Here is an 18,722-nt window from a genome sequence, read left to right as displayed (position 1 = left end):
AGCGTTATAGGCTAATCCAATTGGCCGGGTAATCAAGAGATATTTTGATACCAGAACTTCGAGAGCTTAAGTGTGGTGGAACACTTTGTCAACCAAAAGAGAGAAATTTGAAGCATTTAATACATTTCTTTTAGGGGGTGGAGTAATGACACATTCAGAGCCCCTGCTGTGCAAGCATAGGCCTCTGTCCCTTCAAGTCACAAACCATAGTTATGTGTTATTACCATATTCACACGCACAGAATAGTGAGGTCTTTCTTTGTCCCGTGTGCACTTTGCAGTCTCTCCGGTCTATAGAGGAGCGTTGGAACAGCTTGTTAAACACTGACATCCATTGACTCCTGGACCCCCCGCAGAGCACATCTCAGTTGTTAGGGGCTCCTGGGAGTGAACCAGCCTTCACTCCATTCTTCAAAAAATAACACAAAAAAAAAAGGTAGTTATTTCACACTAAACATCACAAATGCCTTTGTACAATATAGATGCTCACAGAAAACATAGATACAGTTGAGAGGGTAAACACTCCATTAAGAGAACAACAATCACATTTGTGTCTTTTGCATAAATAACTGGTAGATGGTTGTATTTGGTTTGCAAGCTGTAGTACAACGTTGTACCACCAAATAGAGTAGCGAGCAACTGGGCTTCTATATTTTATACATAGAAATTATACGTTAAAACATTTTTGAGGAAAAGTACATGTTTTATGCAATAATGCTCAATGCTATACAACACTTTATCCTGCATGACCTAAAGCCGATATTAAAAAAAATCACCACGGAAGATTAATAACTTAACAGTATTCCAATAAATCATATTTGGGTGATTCTACAATGGCATATTTGTGTTGGTGGCCACTTGCATTTACCACAGCAGATTCACATCAAGAAAAAATATGTCATACCATCATAAGTATGTATTTTATAAACCAATTGGTATGAGTAATGGTATTCATTGGTATTATTATAATTTTTTACACACAAGATACCTCAGTGTCAATTCCATCACACATCACAAAATGCAACTTTATTGATTTTGTGCTAGCATCACTGTCATTACAGTGCTGGTCTGATCAGGGCAGCAGTGACACGCCCTCACAACCCAGACAAAAATAACGCAGTGGGTTTGAATGTCCAGGAGGATATTTATTGGTCGTCATTTCCAATTAGCTCAATGCAATACATGTGTTTGTGGATTTAGAAGGCATTGAGTGCTTGGGCTGAAAACTGGGTTAATTGTGATATTTATTTCAGATAAAAATATATCAGAATGTATCATGTGTTAAATGGAGAATCCCATTAAAATCTAAGATGTAACAAAAATCAAGTTAGATCAGAATCAAGGAACCTTTTAAACTATATGTCCTTGCGCGCGTGCACGCGCACACACACACACACACACACACACGCGCACACACACACACACGCGCACACACACACACGCGCGCACACACACACACACACACATGCGCACACACACACACACACACACACACGCGCGCACACACACACACACACACATAGAGTAAATAGGCCACTTTGTGTTACCCTTGGCATGATGCCTGTGTTTGGGACAGTACGACTGAGTCTCAAGTTGACACCTTTTTGTTTACATTGTCCACAAATCTCAGGAGTCCCACTGTCTCACTTCACAGGCGAATCATAAAGGGTTTTAATTTAACCTCTTTTCCTCCTAATACAACAGATGTTGTGTGAGTGAGGGCCAGGTTTCTGTGTCTTTTCCATTGTAGCATAGATTATTTTTTAGTCCCTGGAGGATTTGCACCCTTATCAATACAATTATTATCTAAACTCTTTAAATGGGTTCCTTAAAACGTCTATTGCATTTTGTTTAATAATCAATAATGATTTTTTGAAAAAGTGTCTTTCTGTGCTTCTCAGTGGCTGAGTGGTTAGGTCACAGTATACGCTAAGCTTCAAGTGCAGCCGGCCACAGTGTCGTGCGTTCGATTCCTGCCTTGACATGTCTTCCCTTCCTGTCTGAAGGGCAACAAAACCTTTAAAAAACCTTTACTCATATGCCGTTAGGTTTGTAGAGTCTGTCCAGAAACAAAATAATGTGTTTTTGCGATGGAAATGGTGGAAACATATTTTCCAACATCCAACAAATTCCCAACATCAGAAAGTACCCCAAATTGTTTTAATTTAAGTTTTAATAAACAACTATTTCCTTTATTTTAGTCCAGGTCTGGGCTGGACTAAATCAAACAAATACATCTAAATAAATAGATCTAAATAAATAAACCTAAATAAACCTAACTAGTATTTTAAACACTATATAACACAGGGACTAAAGATACCTGAACATAAGAAGGTGCTGTGCTTTTAACACTGCTGAAACATTAAGGCGATTCACTGTCCATAATTGGCTGCTTTAGGGAGCTGTGTGTTTTGCTCGCAGGAGGTCAAGACACTCCTGCGCTGACTGACTGTGAAGGATTATTATGGGATTAAGGGTGTCTCGGTTACCAGGGCAAGATGATAATCGCAGTGCCTGTCCTCTGATCTCAGCGAGGATAGGGGCGTCAATCAAATTGGACTCAGAGATGAGAAGAGCTGCTGTTGTGAGCGCATCACGTGGACCGCTGCGTGTTTGTGTCCACAAACATGCGTAGGTGTACTGAGTGAGTCACCTGATAAGAAAAAGGTTGATTTCATTTTCTCTGTCAGTGGCCTGGCCAGTTTGTGGTGGTGGAAGCAGCATGTCAGACTCCCGCCTGCCTCCAGATGGTCCCTGTGGAGAAAGGCTGATTATCGGGCCCATCTGAGCAGGCAACCTGAGAGTGTTGATGTTGGGTGGGCAGTGTGGTGCCACGCCAAGACTCATGTCCCCAGGAGCCTGAATACGATCCCCTCTACCTGCCCCCTGTCTCTGCTGTGGCTCCCTCCTGCCCTGCACCACCATCGGCTAGACTTACTGCACCCCTCCCGTCTCCGCCCTGGGATAGGTTTCTTCCACCTGACAGGGCTTGGCCAGGATCACTGGAATACCTGGACAGGTAGCTCTGCACAGGGAGGTGTCAAGTGTATGTGCAAGTGCTCACCGTGGGGCTCTGGAAAAACAATCAAACAAAAGATGTTATACACAACAAGCACCAAAGAAAGCGTAATTAACAACTGAAGTAAAAGGAATAAATATGTTTTTATGACATTGCTAAGGAGCATGCGTTATGCTTTTTATGGTGTTTTAAGATCTTGATCACCTCAAGGACAGCAACATTTGAAATACAATACTAATTATATGTATATCAAGATGGAGTTCTGCTGTAATATTTAAAATAAACATTTAATAAAAAAGGGTCTTTTGACTGGGTATTTTTGAGGAAATAGGGATAGGGTAATGAAACACCATTCAAGACGAGTTTTTTTTGTATGTTTGTAAAATGGTACAAAGCTCAAAAAAGGGATTTTTTCAGTCACTAATATAATACAACACAGACTCTGTTGAAAAATAATAACTCAAGACACTAATCATACTACCACCAGCTTCACTACGTTGTTGTGGACTTGGCAAAGCCACTAAGCTCCAAAGTCCTCTTAAATAATCCCATGAATTAATAACAAGAGGTCAGAAGCTCTGCTAATAAACTTGTTTTGATTTTCAGTCCTCCTCTTCATCTCGCTATCCTTCTACTAATTAGGCCAAAGTCTTGGGTTTCCTCTGTGATATTATGATTTTATCAAAGCCACTGGACTGTCCAGAGTCCACTGCGCAAACTAACCAACACATATAATAAGATGAGAGTGTTGGATGTTAATGAAAATCTTCAGAAATTACAAACGTCACCCAGTTGGAAACAAGTACCACTAGAACCACCAATGAGCAACAATTTATGCCATGCTCTACAGATCAAAAAAACTTGAGCTTGATTGTTTTTGATCCGACTTCCACTTAATCGTCTTCACGTTCCCTGTTTTAATTACTGACTCCTAATACAGAGACAAATATTTGAAATCAGCAGACAGTTGGTGTTTCCGTGTTAATTACGAAAGTCATGTCAGTTTTTAGGAAACCAACAAAACCTTCTCTTATCTGGATATGGGAACAGGCTCGCTAAAATGTGGTTAGTGCTTACCCTCATACCACCTTCATTCTGTTATTATAGAAAACAAGGGCAGAACTATTTTATATATTTGTATATTGTATAAGTAATAAAAACTGAATTTAAAAAATCATTATCTGAAACACATGTCTAAAATGTCAATGTTGTTCTCACTTACTGTACTGTTACTCCATTACATGTACTAAAGATTTTACTTGAATTACCAGACCTAATATAACACAGAGATGTAATTATATTCCAACAAGAATGCATAACAATATATATTTGTAATCAATAAAGCTTCTTTTCCTTTAAAGGTAATTTGTAGTAAAAGAGAATTAAAAATAAATAAATGAAAAAGTATGACTAATATTTTCAACAGACATTTCAACAGTCCGTATTAAAAACGGCAGAGATCCCGCTGAGAGGAAAAAGGCGCACCTGCTAATTGCTGCAACACCCACTGACCCTGCGCACACACACACGTCGCTCCACTCCTTGACTACATGTAAGAAAATTGCTTGATAGTTATTTTTTCAGGAAACACCGAGAGGTTGCTTTACTTGGCCCTGGGTGGCATCATTAGCACAGTCTGAGTAACAGGTTTAAATCAGATGGCATTGTGTGCTGTTCCGTGCATGTCATTAATGTCCGCTTTTTGATTAATTTCCCATGTCGACTGAGGAGCCCTCGCGCTTGTGATTAATGAACCTGCAGACTAATGTAATGTTCTGGTGATTTGAATTGTGTGTCCAAGTACAGTGGGCAACAGTGCACAGTTAGGTCACTGCGAGGGAGAAAAATCACAAACAATGACAGTCCAACTAAAGTGAACTATTAGCATTTCAAGTAAACTACTACTATAGTTAGTCTATTGTTTCTACCATTTTATACATTACTCCAAATATTGGATTGAAGTGTTGGAGGGACCGAGGTTGAAACTAAATATGTTAAATATATTCAGATGCAGAAATGTCACAAACCAACTAACTCTGATAACGGCAATTTTATGACAAATCTGATTCAAACTGATGAGGATGAGAATCACAGTAGAATTGCACAACACAGAAACCTCAAAGATAAAATGCAATATATTTGCAAACGGACAGTGGTGTGTGTGTCATAAAGGATTTGTATGAATGATGGTCGAAGTGCTGCTTTTCATTACTTGAGCAATATTACAAATATTACTCTAATACATGTAAAAGTAACTGAAGTACTAAAGAATGTGCTGTAGAATTTAGTATTTGAAGTATTTATATTTTACGATTGATTTTAAATAAATGTTGTGAATGTTAACGTTTTTGGCTTCAAAATAATAAAATACAGTAGGTTACTTCTAAAGACAAGATGCAATTTGTATTTGGTCTTATGCTGTTCAGTCCGGCCTGTAAAACTGTTGTGAAAGATTAGATTAGAAAGACAAGAGACAGATTTGGTTAGATTTGGAAAAAGGCCTATATGTTGTATATTTACTCCATCCAAAACAAAAGCAAAAACAAGCATGTTATAACTGCAGATACTGACCCCTAAAACGAAAGCCAAGTGAGTCATAACAAACTGTACAGGGTCAAGCCTTCTTTGTTGTGAGTCTGTAACAGCACATGTACACAAAACAAGTCTCTGGAGTGAGCATCATGAGGCTTTAATGAGACAGTAGACAGTTGTAGAAAGTATTATAATTTTCTGTCAAATGTAGTGGATTCAAAGTATCAACACAAATTCAACTCAAGTAAGGTAAAAACTGCACTCAGTGAGGGCTCAAAAGCAAAATGTTTTTGATAAACTTGCCTCTATTTAAGCTTAAGGTGCACATGCTTATGACGTGTGAACCTTAGTGGCATTTATACGTTTATAATGTCATAATATAATCCTTCTCAACCGGCCGAACACACTCCCTTCTTTACCGAAGAGACAGGGAAGTCTACGTGGCTACAATCACAGTTGATCTTTTCATGTCAATGTTATTTTTTCAACCCCCCAGCTCTGACAGAGGCGGAGAAAGTGGGTGTGTAGTTAACTATCTGACCCCAGGGTTCAGTTTGGTTGACCCCAGCAGCAGTGAAGCGCTGGTGTAGTCTGATGTCTGAGGCGTACTTTTAGAGCAAACACCACTAGCTGAAAGATGTCCACCTTCTCTGTATCTGAAGTCAAAATCTATGAGAAACACCTGCCTGTGCCCACCACAAACATGCTCCCACTTTTTTAGTTTGTATAGACCTGGACTATAACTGCAGCATCTGAGGAGGAGAGGGGCGGGGCAGAGCGGTAACGGGAGCCGGGCAGGGTAAGGAGAGGGGAGGGAGGAGCACTGCTGGCCCTTGGTCAAGTGCCTTGTATTCCACAAACAGGCCGCATCCAGTTACACTTCACCTGAGACGTGGAGCCCGAGGACTGGGCACAAAGAGAAGCATGTGGGCTGTGTCCCTGTGGTGCGCCTTCTTTCAGTGAAACAGATTTCACTCTCACAACATGCCATCTGATTTACAGCACTCTAAAGGTTAATGCAAATTAGACAGTGTTACTTCATGATGTTATTGTTTTAAGTCCAGCTCAGTATGACTATATTGTCAAAAAATAGGAAATGGCTCTTCTGTAACTCGCTCATTGGCTAGTACCAACCACAACAGTATAATTCAAAAGAAAGGTTTGTGCACCGTGACACAAACCTTTAGTATCTTGGCAGGAATGTGACACTATGAAGCGTGAGTTACCAGTGGACAAGGCATGTCCTTCAGCTACAATAGGTCCTGAGCAGGCCTCTCTCAAGATGTGAGGATGCAGAGACAGAATTAATTTCCCTCACGAAGAATAAATGAAGTATACATTAACCTTATACAAACTTTATTAATCCCGATAAAACATTAGTTATGCATGAAGTGACATCTCCAGGGTTAAAGTACTATTCATTTGGTGAACAATGTGAAAATAATTTTGACACTCTGGAGTGTACCCAGCACTTTCTGGTCAGAAAGTTACACTTGGATAATCATGGATGATAACAAATGTCATCAACCAAACCCATGGTCTAATCCTTCATTAACCCTTCAGGAGGTGGCTCTGAACCTACTTTAAGATATGCCCCAAGAAAACACTGCACTGCAGCTTCCAGATTGTCAGCTTCTCAGATTGTCCTGAGGCATTAAGGAATAGAAAACTGCAGATGGCAAGTTCCCCTATGGGACATAAAATATTACCTTACATTAACCTCTACAAAGTATTTTTGCAACTGTTTTGCCCAGCTATTGTGTTATATTACCCAAGTATTAAACTTTTACGGGAAGTCTTAGCCCAGGAGCTGTATATCCAGGGATTAGTTAGGAACCAAACCCCCCCTGTCCTTCCTCCTCTACTGACTACTCAGTACATGTGTTTTCTACACAAACAGCCTTGGTAGCTTATGCGCTATGAAGGGCTTGATAATGGCTAAATGTGGCAGGCCTCGGTGCAGCTAATTAAAAAGCTGAAAGTAGGAGAAAGGGAGAGAGTGTCATCAAGGCCACTGTGGGAGAGCTACACCTGAGACGCACACAGGCAGAGGCGCTCGGGGCATGTCTGACCTGAGCGCTGCTGCTGTTTGAAGTTGTGACAGGAGAGAGGGGGAGGAAGAGGGGAGGAGAGGGAGAGAGGGAGTAAGAGAGGAGAGAGTGAGGTGGAGAGAGAAAGGGAGAGGGGAGAAAGCGTGGTGAGAGAGAGGGAGAGAGAAGGAGAGAGTGAGGGAAAGAGAGAGAGCGAGGAGAGAGAGAGGGAGAGGGGAGAAAGAGGGAGAGTGTTGAGAGAGAGAGTAAGAGAGAAGGAGAGAGTGAGGGAAAGAGAGAGAGCGAGGAGAGAGAGAGGGAGAGGGGAGAAAGAGGGAGAGTGTTGAGAGAGAGAGTAAGAGAGAAGGAGAGAGTGAGGGAAAGAGAGAGAGTAAGGAGAGAGAGAGGGAGAGGGGAGAAAGAGGGAGAGTGTTGAGAGAGAGAGTAAGAGAGAAGGAGAGAGTGAGGGAAAGAGTGAGGGAGAGAGAGAAAGGGAGAGAGGAGAGTGAGAGGGGGAGAGAGAGGCAGAGAGAGAGGTCAGGAGGGAGAGAGAGGGAAAAAGAGAGGGAGAGAAAGAGAGAGCAGGAGAGAGATGGAAAGAGTGAGAGAGAAAGGGAGAGAGAGAGGGAGTGAGGGGGAGAGAGCACAAGGGAGGAACATGGAGCGTTATAACAATGGAGAAGAGATTGGGGAGAAGAAGAGAGGCAAAAGTGTAAAGAAATTATGACGATGAAGTGAAAATAATTGATCCCAAAATAAAATGTAAGAAGCATAAAAACAGGATAACAGAGCAATACATATGATGGAGTTGGACGGATTTCTCTGTTTCCACACATAACAGCACCAAGACGTTTATAGGTTTTCACACTGGAACCTTTTCTTCCCGAGTCCCCATTTGTTTTTTTTATTCTATTTACTATTTATTTCAGAATGTATGTTTTAGCTACTGTCTCCAAATAATTTCCCTTGTTGATTTATAACGTTTATCTAAGTCTGAAAAACAAAGGCAGTGTTTCCAATAGGTTCCTGGTCTGACTAAAGTCCCGGCTCCAGAGCAGGAACTCAAAATGGCACTGATCCCTAGTTCCTCCTCAATGTGAAAGTGTCAAAAGAAGGGCTGATATAAAAAAAGAGAAAAAAGAAACGGCAAAAGTGAAACGGTGTGAAAACATGGTGTGTCAGAATAGCTTTTTTCCCCTTCAAATTCCAATATGCAGCTTTTACTTCAGAAGACGGTATAATAAACAAATAATCTGAGCACGGCCATAACTTCACATGCAACAATAATGTAATAAACTGATTTCTATTTGTCATGTGAGCAAAAAAGAGGGACAAAACATATAACAAAATATATTTTATGTAGGCCTGATATGATTTCGTAACAATAGCTGCTTCACCAAATTGTTCTGTACACAATATGGCAAATGACTGGCAAATTTCAATCTGACTATTGTGTGGGAATTTTGAATGATTAAATCAATAGTACAGAACTGTTGGAAAGTCTTGCACATTCTCCTCTGTCCACAGTCTCATCGGACGGAATCACGTGTGAAGCAGTGAGAGACGGGCCTAAACACACAGATTGATTCCTGCGTTGACACCTCTCTTTTTCTCAGCACCTTTCCATCCGTGTTTACAAACTCTCCCCATCTCCCCGTCGCCTAACCCTCTGCTGTTATTCCTCCTTCTTTTCCCCTGTTTCTTTGTCTTTTTTTCTCTCTTCAGTGCCGGTTTGGAAATCTGCAAGGCTTGCTCATCGGCGCCAGCCTCTGTTAATCCCCTCCCAAAGCACCTTAGCAACGCTAGGAATTTAGAGATGCTAAAAACAACCAACACATGACGACAAACGACAACAACTGTTCTTAACGCCGCGGCTCGTGTTGGCAAGAGTGGCCACATCTTGAGACGCGCCTGTGTGTGTATTTCCATAAGTAGTTGAGAACAATCTGGAAGGGTGTGATAACCAAGGATCTCTCCAGAGCTTGCCTGTTTGTTTGAATGCAGTGGCGGCGAGGGGGGAGCACGCCATATACTTCCTATTACAGCAGCAACCTGGTAATCACAGCATATAGTCACCTGAGATGCTCATTATCTGCGGCTGAACATGTTCACTCTGTACCTTAACACTTAGCCAGCCTTTGTGCGCACCTGTCAGCGATGGGGTGAATAAAATAAAAACTCATCACAAAAGCAAAGAAAAATGACAGTAGGTTATAATGGAATCCAACTTTGATGTTAGCCAAATGTCTAGCTGCAAAAACAAAATCAATAAAGGCAAGGTTACAACACTCGTAGCAATTATGCATCCGTTTATTTTCCCATTTGTTGGTTCTGCGGTTTTCACACATTGCTCCCCACTCATTCAACTCGCCAAAATCAATTACTTAAGGGGCAATGCTAAAATAATTGAGGGCACATAACGGCCTTGAAAACATAGTGGTAAAATATATAGAAATAGTCGGAGTAACTTCTATCACTTTATAAATATACTTGAAAGTAGTAAACGAATAAATGTACAAGGCAAGTTTATTGCGCCCTAAAGTTAGCTGATACAATAAATGCATGCACAAATTGCATAACAGATAAACAGATTAAAAAATACAAAGACATAACAAAAACATAAAACAAATTTGCTATAGATTTTACAAACATAATTTTTTACATGTAACTATAGGGATGTTTATGCCTTTTGTTTCGCAAAGCTCAGTACTATTTTCAGTTTTTAAAAAACTGGATTGTTCAATACTAATAAATTGCTTTACCAGGAGGTGATCGGCTTTTGATGAAAAGTCATAAGCCAATACTTCAAAAGAGATCAGGTGTCTGTGCACTTAATTCTCCAAAATTAAATAAAATGATATAAATGTATTTACTTGTGCGCACAAAAAGAAGAAAGGGATTCCATAACCGGGCTTTGGCTTGGTCAAATATGAATTAATTCATGCAGTGCCATCCAAATATTCATTACAGGCATTTCAACAGATTTTGCTAATCTGAAAACGGATTCTAGGAAAACATGCCAACCAAGGGACTAAGAGTATTAAGACAGTCAAGCTGGCTCAAGTGAATCTGGAAAGAGGGGGGTTGCCTCTGCACACTGATGTTTTGTGTGTTTGTTTTTTATTACTCAGATGAGTAAAACGATTGGCTGTTTTTGTTACAACGGAGCTATAAGAAAATGTCGTCTGAAATAGGACACTCCACCTGCAGACAAACACCGCAGAGAAAGGTCCGGGTAATTTAGGGGTTTACAGAAGCACACAGCACAAAGGCCAGAGTGAAAGCAGTAAATTTGGGGCTGACATTTTCCAAAAGGTCTTTTTTTACCCACAGCCGAAACAGCAGTCCTGGTCCTAATGATGGCCTGCCAGAAGAAGAGACAAGATGCTATCTGTAAAGCACAGGTCCCACGATGATCCATGTCCGAGACCTGTGATGAGAGACAATGAACAAAGATATGGATTTCAAATAGAATGTCAAGAAACAATATCATTTTAAATCTACAGCAGTCAAACTTTAAATCCACTTTAACTGTCTTAACCTTCAGTGCTAACGAAAACCATTCAATGGGTTATAGTCAATAATATTAGATATATTAATTTGAAAAGATCAGTCCGTAAAATGTGTCCCTGAATTGTGAGTCACAATCTACAAAGAGCTACTTTTTAATCATGATCATATTTTGAAACTATACATTTAGTAAAATAATTGAGAATAATAAAAAATAGGATGATTGTTACAAAGACACTGCCATAGCTTATTCTTTTTCCAAGGATTTTTTTCACGCAATAAAATCCATGTCTTAAATCACAATGTAAGTTAGATGGAGTGACGGGGGCTGATTCCTCTGAATACACACAACTTAAGGCCCTTACTTGCTGGGACATGCTGCAGCCACTGGTCAAACATATCCTGAATAAATGAAGAATAATCAATCAATTACAACAAATTGGATTGTGTCGGAGCTGACCAAGGTCCTGAAGTGATACAGTCAAACAGTCAGTCGACAGTCAAAAAAACGGTCAAAATAAAAACAATTGCTGTGAAGGCTGTGAGAAAATTACATTATTCCCCAATGTCAGGAGGATTAATAGAAGAGTTTGATCATAATTTATTTGATTATAGTTTATTAGACCTCAAATCCATATTTTCATTACATAGCTATTTTATTTTTCATGGATGTTTCTACTGTTGTATAATTTGTTTTTAATGTAAATGTGCCATACGAATGAAAAACATCATCGGTATAATTAAAGTCAATACAATGTGTTGAATCCTAACAATGCCCACAGGCTGGTGGGTGGTCCAAGCGCCTGAATACTTAACAGCCACAAGGTTATCATTCAATTAGAAATGAATCAAATGTACCCCACTGTCTGATAGCTGTCTAATGTCTAATGGCCCTGGAAACAAATTGAGAAGCATATAATCATTAAGACTGATTCATCTTGAGCCCTTGAACACACCGCCGTGGCTTACACATCCTTCACGTGTTCCAATCTGACATCGGCTGTACGACTGTGGGTTGTTGATCGTTTGACCCCGGGAGGTCAGAGGTGGCGCAGTTCAAACAGCTATCAGGGCACTGCAGGTCTGCGCAAAGCCCCGTAAAAGTATTGCTTCTTATCTGAACTCTTTGACCTCTCATTAACCAGATCTCAGGGCAACACGTGAATTATCACCTGCCACGAAGAACACGCCGAGCTTCTTCCCCGCGTCCAGTGGCTTAGAGCGGATGTGGTGCAGTGATGGAGGACGCTGGTGAATCAGAAAGTACAGTACTGGCACGAGTTGGTCCATAAATCCTGCGGGTTTTAGCTGGCATGGTGCTGCTCAGTTAAGTACTTGGGTGTGTTTGAGATGTGTGGCTGCATTGATTATTTTGGATATAAATGTACTCTATAACATATAATAGACAATAAACAAGGACTGTTAGAAGAGCTCTTTCTCACATTCATAAAAAATAAGCATAGCCATTATAAGTGAACTGCTCTTTTATAAGATAATTTAAGGGTGAATTGACTGCAGATTCAGATGACACGTGTGTTTATGTCTCTAAATTTAGATCGAACGTGTCTATATAGCGTCTAAAATACCAGGAGCAAAAGTAGCTAGGACCGACTGTCATTACTCATGGAAAGAAGATAGTGAAATGAATACTGAGAACTAACTTGTCAAATATTTTTTACCACTGGAATGTAAGCTATTTTCTAAAAAATTCAAACCAAGGTATTGACTTTTGTTTGCATGTGTCTGTACAAACACTACGCTGTGTAAAGTAGATGGGCAGGACTTTCTCACCAGAGGACATCTGCGGTCTTGTAACTGTGTTCTTCCAGTTGTAGTGTGTATTAGGATACACCACTGAAACGGGTGGTTTGCAGGTTCAATTCAGGAGATGCAGGTGCTTGTTTTACTTGGTCAGAAAATGTTCAAACATGTTAGTGACATTAGTGTCTATGATTATAATGACTTGCAGTAATAGATTAACGAAAGTGTCGCTGAAATCCAATAGCACTCTTGTGTATTGTTGTTTTAATCTAGTTTTCACATCCAATTTAGAATGTTTTAGAGTCAATGTAGGATCATAATTATAAGTTACTGTACAATAAACCACAATAACCAATAATACCGACTGATGTAAAACCAAGAAGGAGCCAGCCATTCTCCTTTAATGGTGCTGTTACATGATAGCAAAAGCAAATCTTCACATTCTGAGAGAATAGTTTGTTTCCAAAGCAACCAAATGAGGTTTTCTATAGGGCTAACTAACAAAGATAAACAGCTGCTGATAATAACATGATGTTTCACCTGAAAATCTGTGAAATGGTGTGAGACAAATAATGGTCCTATTGACGTCAGAGACTATGTTTAAAGTAGGACATTGTGTGCAAAGTCCTTATTGTGAAACAAAATAATAATGTCAATGTTATTTGCATACTTTTAACTTTAGTAGCCAAGGGGTATAAAAAAGCATTAGCTGTCTTATTTAAACTTAACAATAAATGTATAAAAAATAACAGAACTGTTTTGGAGATGTTTCATGAATGTTTTATTTTTGTTTGCTGAAAAGTAAAGAAAGAAAAAAGATAAATACATTATTACATTTTGTGGATTCAGAAATCTTTAACTATTTCGAGAATTGCATCAAAGTTGAACTAAATAAAGAAATATATTAAGATAAATATGTAAATTGTTACAGACCGGAGTTTGGGAATAGGACGGGCATTATTCCCTGAAACAGATCTTGAAAGTCAGTTACACTTCAAATATAAATATATATTTTTTATCCTGCCTGTCAGTTCATAAATTGATTGCTGCATAAACAGAGCCAACATCACCTTTAAAAGAGCATTTTGTGGCATGGAATGAGATAAGTGCATTCACTGATAAATACTAATGTTTCATGGATAGAGCTGAAACGTCAAAACAAGATATATACTTTTAGACCCTTTAGATTCTTTTTTACTCAGTTTTACTTGTGTAAACTAAATAATTGCTTGTAAGTGATGTTGACGTGTAACTGTTGAGCCACAGGGTTTAAGTTGAAATAGGCCTAAAATTAGTACAGGCCATGTATGAACAATATTATTATAGTGACTGTTGAACGAGGAGGACTGGAAACATTGCATATGAAGGCTATGGGAATCCTTCACATTGCTCTCGGCCCTTTCAGGCTGATGGACAGTGTGGTCGCGGTCCCAACACCCCTGGACCTCCGTGTGCCCCTTGCCCATTCTTTTCTTTTCACCTCGGCTTCCTGTGGCGGGGTTCATTTTGGGTGGTCCCGCTTGCTGTCCCGTCACAGTGTTTTCTCGCTTTCCTGACAGCTCTTGCCTCGCACCTGCACCGCTCCCAGGTCCCTCTACACAGGAATGCGCTGGGGCTTGTAATCGCCTTTGTGGGGGACATTGAGTTGGGCCATTGAGTTGTGTTCGGCTGAGTGAAACTTCCCAACCTCACAGCGCGCTGGCCGCTGAATGGGGCGCAGCGTGGGGCGCCTCTCCAAACCCGGGCCGCTGCCAAATTCCTACAGTGGCGCTCCACAATCAGTCCCGCACAGGCCCCGTCCAGCGCCAGGCGCGCGGGAGAGGAGGGGGACATGGAACACGCTCAACTCCGAACTAAACATTGCGACTGGAGATATTTCCGCATGTGGTAGACGCTGTGTATCTGGGGGAGAGATTTGGCCAATATTGTCTGTATTAGTCTTTCACCTCTTGTCACTTCCAACAAGAGAAAACTCTGGGAAATAAAACTAGAATTCGGGGAAGCGTTGGTGAAGCTGTATGGACAAAGTTTGAAAATGAATCAATTTGTGGTGAGTTGGTTGCAGCGTGCACTGTGCAGTGGTGCATTGTGGGCAGATAGGCAGGATTAAGAGGCAGCAAGATTGTTCAACATGTCAACGTGTAATTGCACGATAAGGCCCTTCCGAGGAATCCATTGGCCCCGTTGCTTGCTCTATTCCGCGCTAATCTCGCTCGGCACATTCGCTCTGTGCAATCTGTCTCCATAATCTTCTGTGACAGCGGCGCGAGAGCAGCAGCTTGGTAATTTTTTGGGGAGGAGGAGGGGACACAAGGAGGAAATATGCAGAGGCGTGATAAAGTGACGCTAATTATCCCCATTTAGGACAGCAGTGCAAGGGATCGGGGCTTTACAGCAGCCGTGTGCGCAACTGATGGCCTCGCGCACAGCGTATCGCTGGCTACAAGATAAGAGCCAAGCGCGCTGGAGAGATTTATTGGCCGGTCAGCTGCTCTCTCGCGCGCGCCTCACACGCGCACACGGTGACATAGGCTGTGTTCAGCCCACTCTAGCCTGTGTCACTTCGAGGTGTCATTTGTTCGTGGTAAATTTGGCAGAACGCGGCTCTTTTGGACCGCAATGCGCGTGACGTGCTCCGCCTCTCGGCCTTTGACAGCTAATCTATGCCCCTTCCCATCCGTTGATCAAAAAGAAATAGGCACAGCACGTGCGCAGAAAGAGACTTGTCCAGAACGCTCACGTCTCTGGATTTCAGGAATCCAACTAATAATTGATAATTGAAACTGATAATTAACTAAACGTAACTTTGTTTTAAAAAATCCATATATTTTACGCAGCGTTTTTGGAAATTTTCTGCAAACATTGTAGCCTAAATCAAACAAAAAAATCAAATGATTCACAACTAAATGTATTTTTTTGTTCACAAATATAAGCCCAATATCAAATAAATACCGGAGTTGCGCTTTTTAGTTCATGAAATTGCTTCTTCCCGCTGCTAAAACCACTTCTTTGAAACTATGGAATCAGAGTTGTTATTTTAAGTGCAGCAATGTCTCGATTCTGTCACCCAGTTCTTGCCCTTTTCAAATAGCCTAAAGTGTTAGTGGAAAACTATGGCAGCCATAATCTTCAATTCATATTTTAATATGCTATTTCATTTTAAAGGTAATTTTTAAAAAATATTTAAATGTCAGTTCTTACAGAATGTTTCGGTCCCTTTTTATAACATGTGTGAGATATGAAAATATCACATGCCAATCAATAAATAGCCTATAAATATAGCTTATACCGAGCCAAAAGGGGTGATGTGTAAAAAAAAAACTTTTACAAAATCAAAATGGCTCATACGAATTTGCAAATAACATTCTTTAGATATTTAGATAAAAACGTGAGGCAAATTGTTTATAACCAATGCCACATAATATGTAATTTAATATTGTCCAAGAAATATGACTCAGGCCTCCGTAAAATATTAAAAGTACCTGTTATTGCAAAGGTTTGACCTAATACGTCAATCAATCAGTTTACAGACATTTATTCAGATTCGCTTGACTTTGACCATTTTACGCACATTACGCATAAACAAAAATGAATGAAAGGCTTGAGAAAATCTTCGCAAGGACTTTTTAGGTGATGAAGCCTGGTTTAAACTCAGGGACAGTAAGTAATCACTGCAGAGCCAGTTTTAGGAATCAAAGCAACATCTTGAAATTTATTCGATTTTCTTCATTGCAATAACAGGCTTTTCACTCGCGGAAAAGCAATTTCATTTACATCAGTAGTTGCCCGTCATATTTTAAAATATTAAAATTATTCACAATTTACAATAATTAGTGTTACAATAAAAAAAGGATGATTTAATTAAGACACAGGCTTCTGCAAATGAACACAGATGTTAAAGGAATGTTTCTCCCATTTCATTTAAAGCACTTTTCTTGTGATTATGACACGTTTCTCATTTTCAATAACTTACAAGTATTACCCCCCAAATAATGAACCAAAGCCCCTGGCTGCTGCAGCCTTAACTCAGACTGAAACAAGACAAAAAGAAAAAAGATGAGCACAATAACTGATAAGTCAGCGTCTTTAGAACTCCACTGGGGCTCGTTAAAAGAGCTGTGAATATGATTTAGCCTCATAAAGTCCATAAACATTCTGTACAAAATGCAGGTATGCAGGTAGCGGCGGGATCGGCCAAATTAGGAAAAGAGGTAAGTATTTGGTTCTGTGCAGTTCTCAATGAGTCTTAAATATGTGTTAGAGGCACCGTCCCGTTGACTCCCGCCGCGGCGCTCTGGTAGTGCTGCGGGAGGGCGTGCAGTCTGCTCTGCATGGACGCATCACCGGGTTCACTCCCGGGCAGGTACATACTTATCATCTCCCTCAAGTCTCCAGGACAAGGACCACGAGTGTGCGCGCCGCTCACCGGAGGACTCACGCTCGGTTCAGACTTGACCAGAGAACCCAAGGCTCCCATTGCAGAGGAGGACTGGTGCTGAGCGCTGTATGTGATGCTGCCATAACCAGACGGGGAGGCGCTCATGTAGCTTTGAGAGTTCGAGATCGGGCTGTACTGAAGCGCACTCATGTCATAGCGGTGCATGGGCTGCGGGTTGTGCGCGTGGTGGTGATGGGAGTGCGCGTGATGGTGGTGGTGGTGTGGTCCGCTCCCCGGGTGCTGGCTGTAAGCGAGCTGCGCCTCCTGCATCATTGCAGCGGCGGCGGCGGCGGCAGCCACCTGTCCCGAGTACGCGCCATTTGCCCAGCCATTCACGTGCGCGTAGCTCGACCCAGAGCCGGCGTGTCCCCCTGGACTCTCCAGCCTCTGGCCCACTCCTGATGAGGACATGCCGACTCCACCACCAGGCCCAGACAGCAGCCCACCGGCCAGGGAGTACTTGTCCTTCTTTAACAGAGTCTTGGTCTTCCTTCGCGGCCGGTACTTATAGTCCGGGTGCTCCTTCATGTGCATGGCCCGCAGTCGCTTGGCCTCGTCGATGAACGGCCGCTTTTCGGCCTCGGACATCACTTTCCACTCTGCTCCTAGCCGCTTGCTGATCTCAGAGTTGTGCATCTTGGGGTTCTCTTGTGCCATCTTTCGGCGTTGGCCACGGGACCACACCATGAAAGCGTTCATGGGTCTCTTCACGCGCTCCTGGTTCGCTTTCGAGCTCGCGTTTGGCCCCGTTTGGCCAGTGTTTGTATTTGTTTGAGGACCAGGGGAGTGGAGGTCTGTTTCCATCATCATGCTATACATTCAACTGCCTTTTAAATTTTGCCACCTACAGAGAAAAAAAAAAGTCTTCAAGACTAGAGGCGCGCTGAGGTGAGTGCGCGCAGAGTGACTGACCACAAAATAGTTTCTGAACAAACGTTATTCAAGTCCAAATTAATCCAAATAACAAATGTTGTCCAGTGTGTCTTCTGTTGCTTCACATCCACTGTGAGAGAATGTGCGCTGGAGCCACTTTCTGTGTCGCAGTTGAGAAGTTGCTTGAAGCGGCGGCCATATGATGTGCACTGACAGCGGTTAAATGAGCCACGAGCGGCCAATGGGGCTGCAGCAGCGGACTGATTTGCATGGCGTTTGGTCAGGTGACTGAGAACGCTCATAGGAAGAGCGCATCGGAGGAGGAGGAGAAGGAGGAGGGTCAATCCCGCAAATAGCAGAGAGACATCATGAGAGACTTGAACTAAACCAAAATAACTGTGCTGTGTTTGATTTAAAGAGTGCGCGAAATGCCGAAAGGTCTGGAAAAAAAAAAGGTAAAATATGACCCACATGCTGCAATCACAAGCTTTGACAGAAAAATAGGGTTATTGCCCTAAATTTATACTTTATTTGAAAATTGTTTGGACTGGGCCTATATG

At 41.4% G+C, this 18,722-nt stretch overlaps 1 protein-coding gene and 1 long non-coding RNA gene across 3 annotated transcripts in view; both read right to left on the bottom strand.

The window, feature by feature from the left end:
* Positions 1–2,658: 2,658 nt before the first annotated feature.
* LOC140359182 (uncharacterized) overlaps positions 2,659–18,722 on the bottom strand; it is a 53,667-nt gene continuing 37,603 nt past the window's right edge. For both annotated transcript variants that reach the window (XR_011926838.1, XR_011926837.1), the window contains 2 exons: positions 10,912–11,010; positions 2,659–3,072 (listed from right to left, as the gene is read on the bottom strand). This is a non-coding gene — a long non-coding RNA (uncharacterized lncRNA). The remainder of the gene's footprint in view (positions 3,073–10,911; positions 11,011–18,722) is intronic.
* On the bottom strand, positions 16,535–18,465 carry sox1a (SRY-box transcription factor 1a). Its single transcript, XM_072444756.1, has one exon. The coding sequence runs from the start codon at positions 18,106–18,108 to the stop codon at positions 17,098–17,100; it is 1,011 nt and encodes a 336-aa protein (XP_072300857.1). The 5' UTR covers positions 18,109–18,465; the 3' UTR covers positions 16,535–17,097.

The sequence above is a fragment of the Eucyclogobius newberryi genome, unplaced genomic scaffold (genome assembly GCF_026437365.1).
Source record: "Eucyclogobius newberryi isolate DKJ021-1_F unplaced genomic scaffold, fEucNew1.0.hap1 SCAF_14, whole genome shotgun sequence".
NCBI lineage: Eukaryota > Metazoa > Chordata > Actinopteri > Gobiiformes > Gobiidae > Eucyclogobius > Eucyclogobius newberryi.
This window is presented reverse-complemented; position numbering and strand designations above follow the sequence as displayed.

Excerpts from the sequence above, each read along its gene's own strand:
- sox1a (XM_072444756.1), bottom strand. The coding sequence starts at position 18,108 with ATGTATAGCATGATGATGGAAACAGACCTCCACTCCCCTGGTCCTCAA.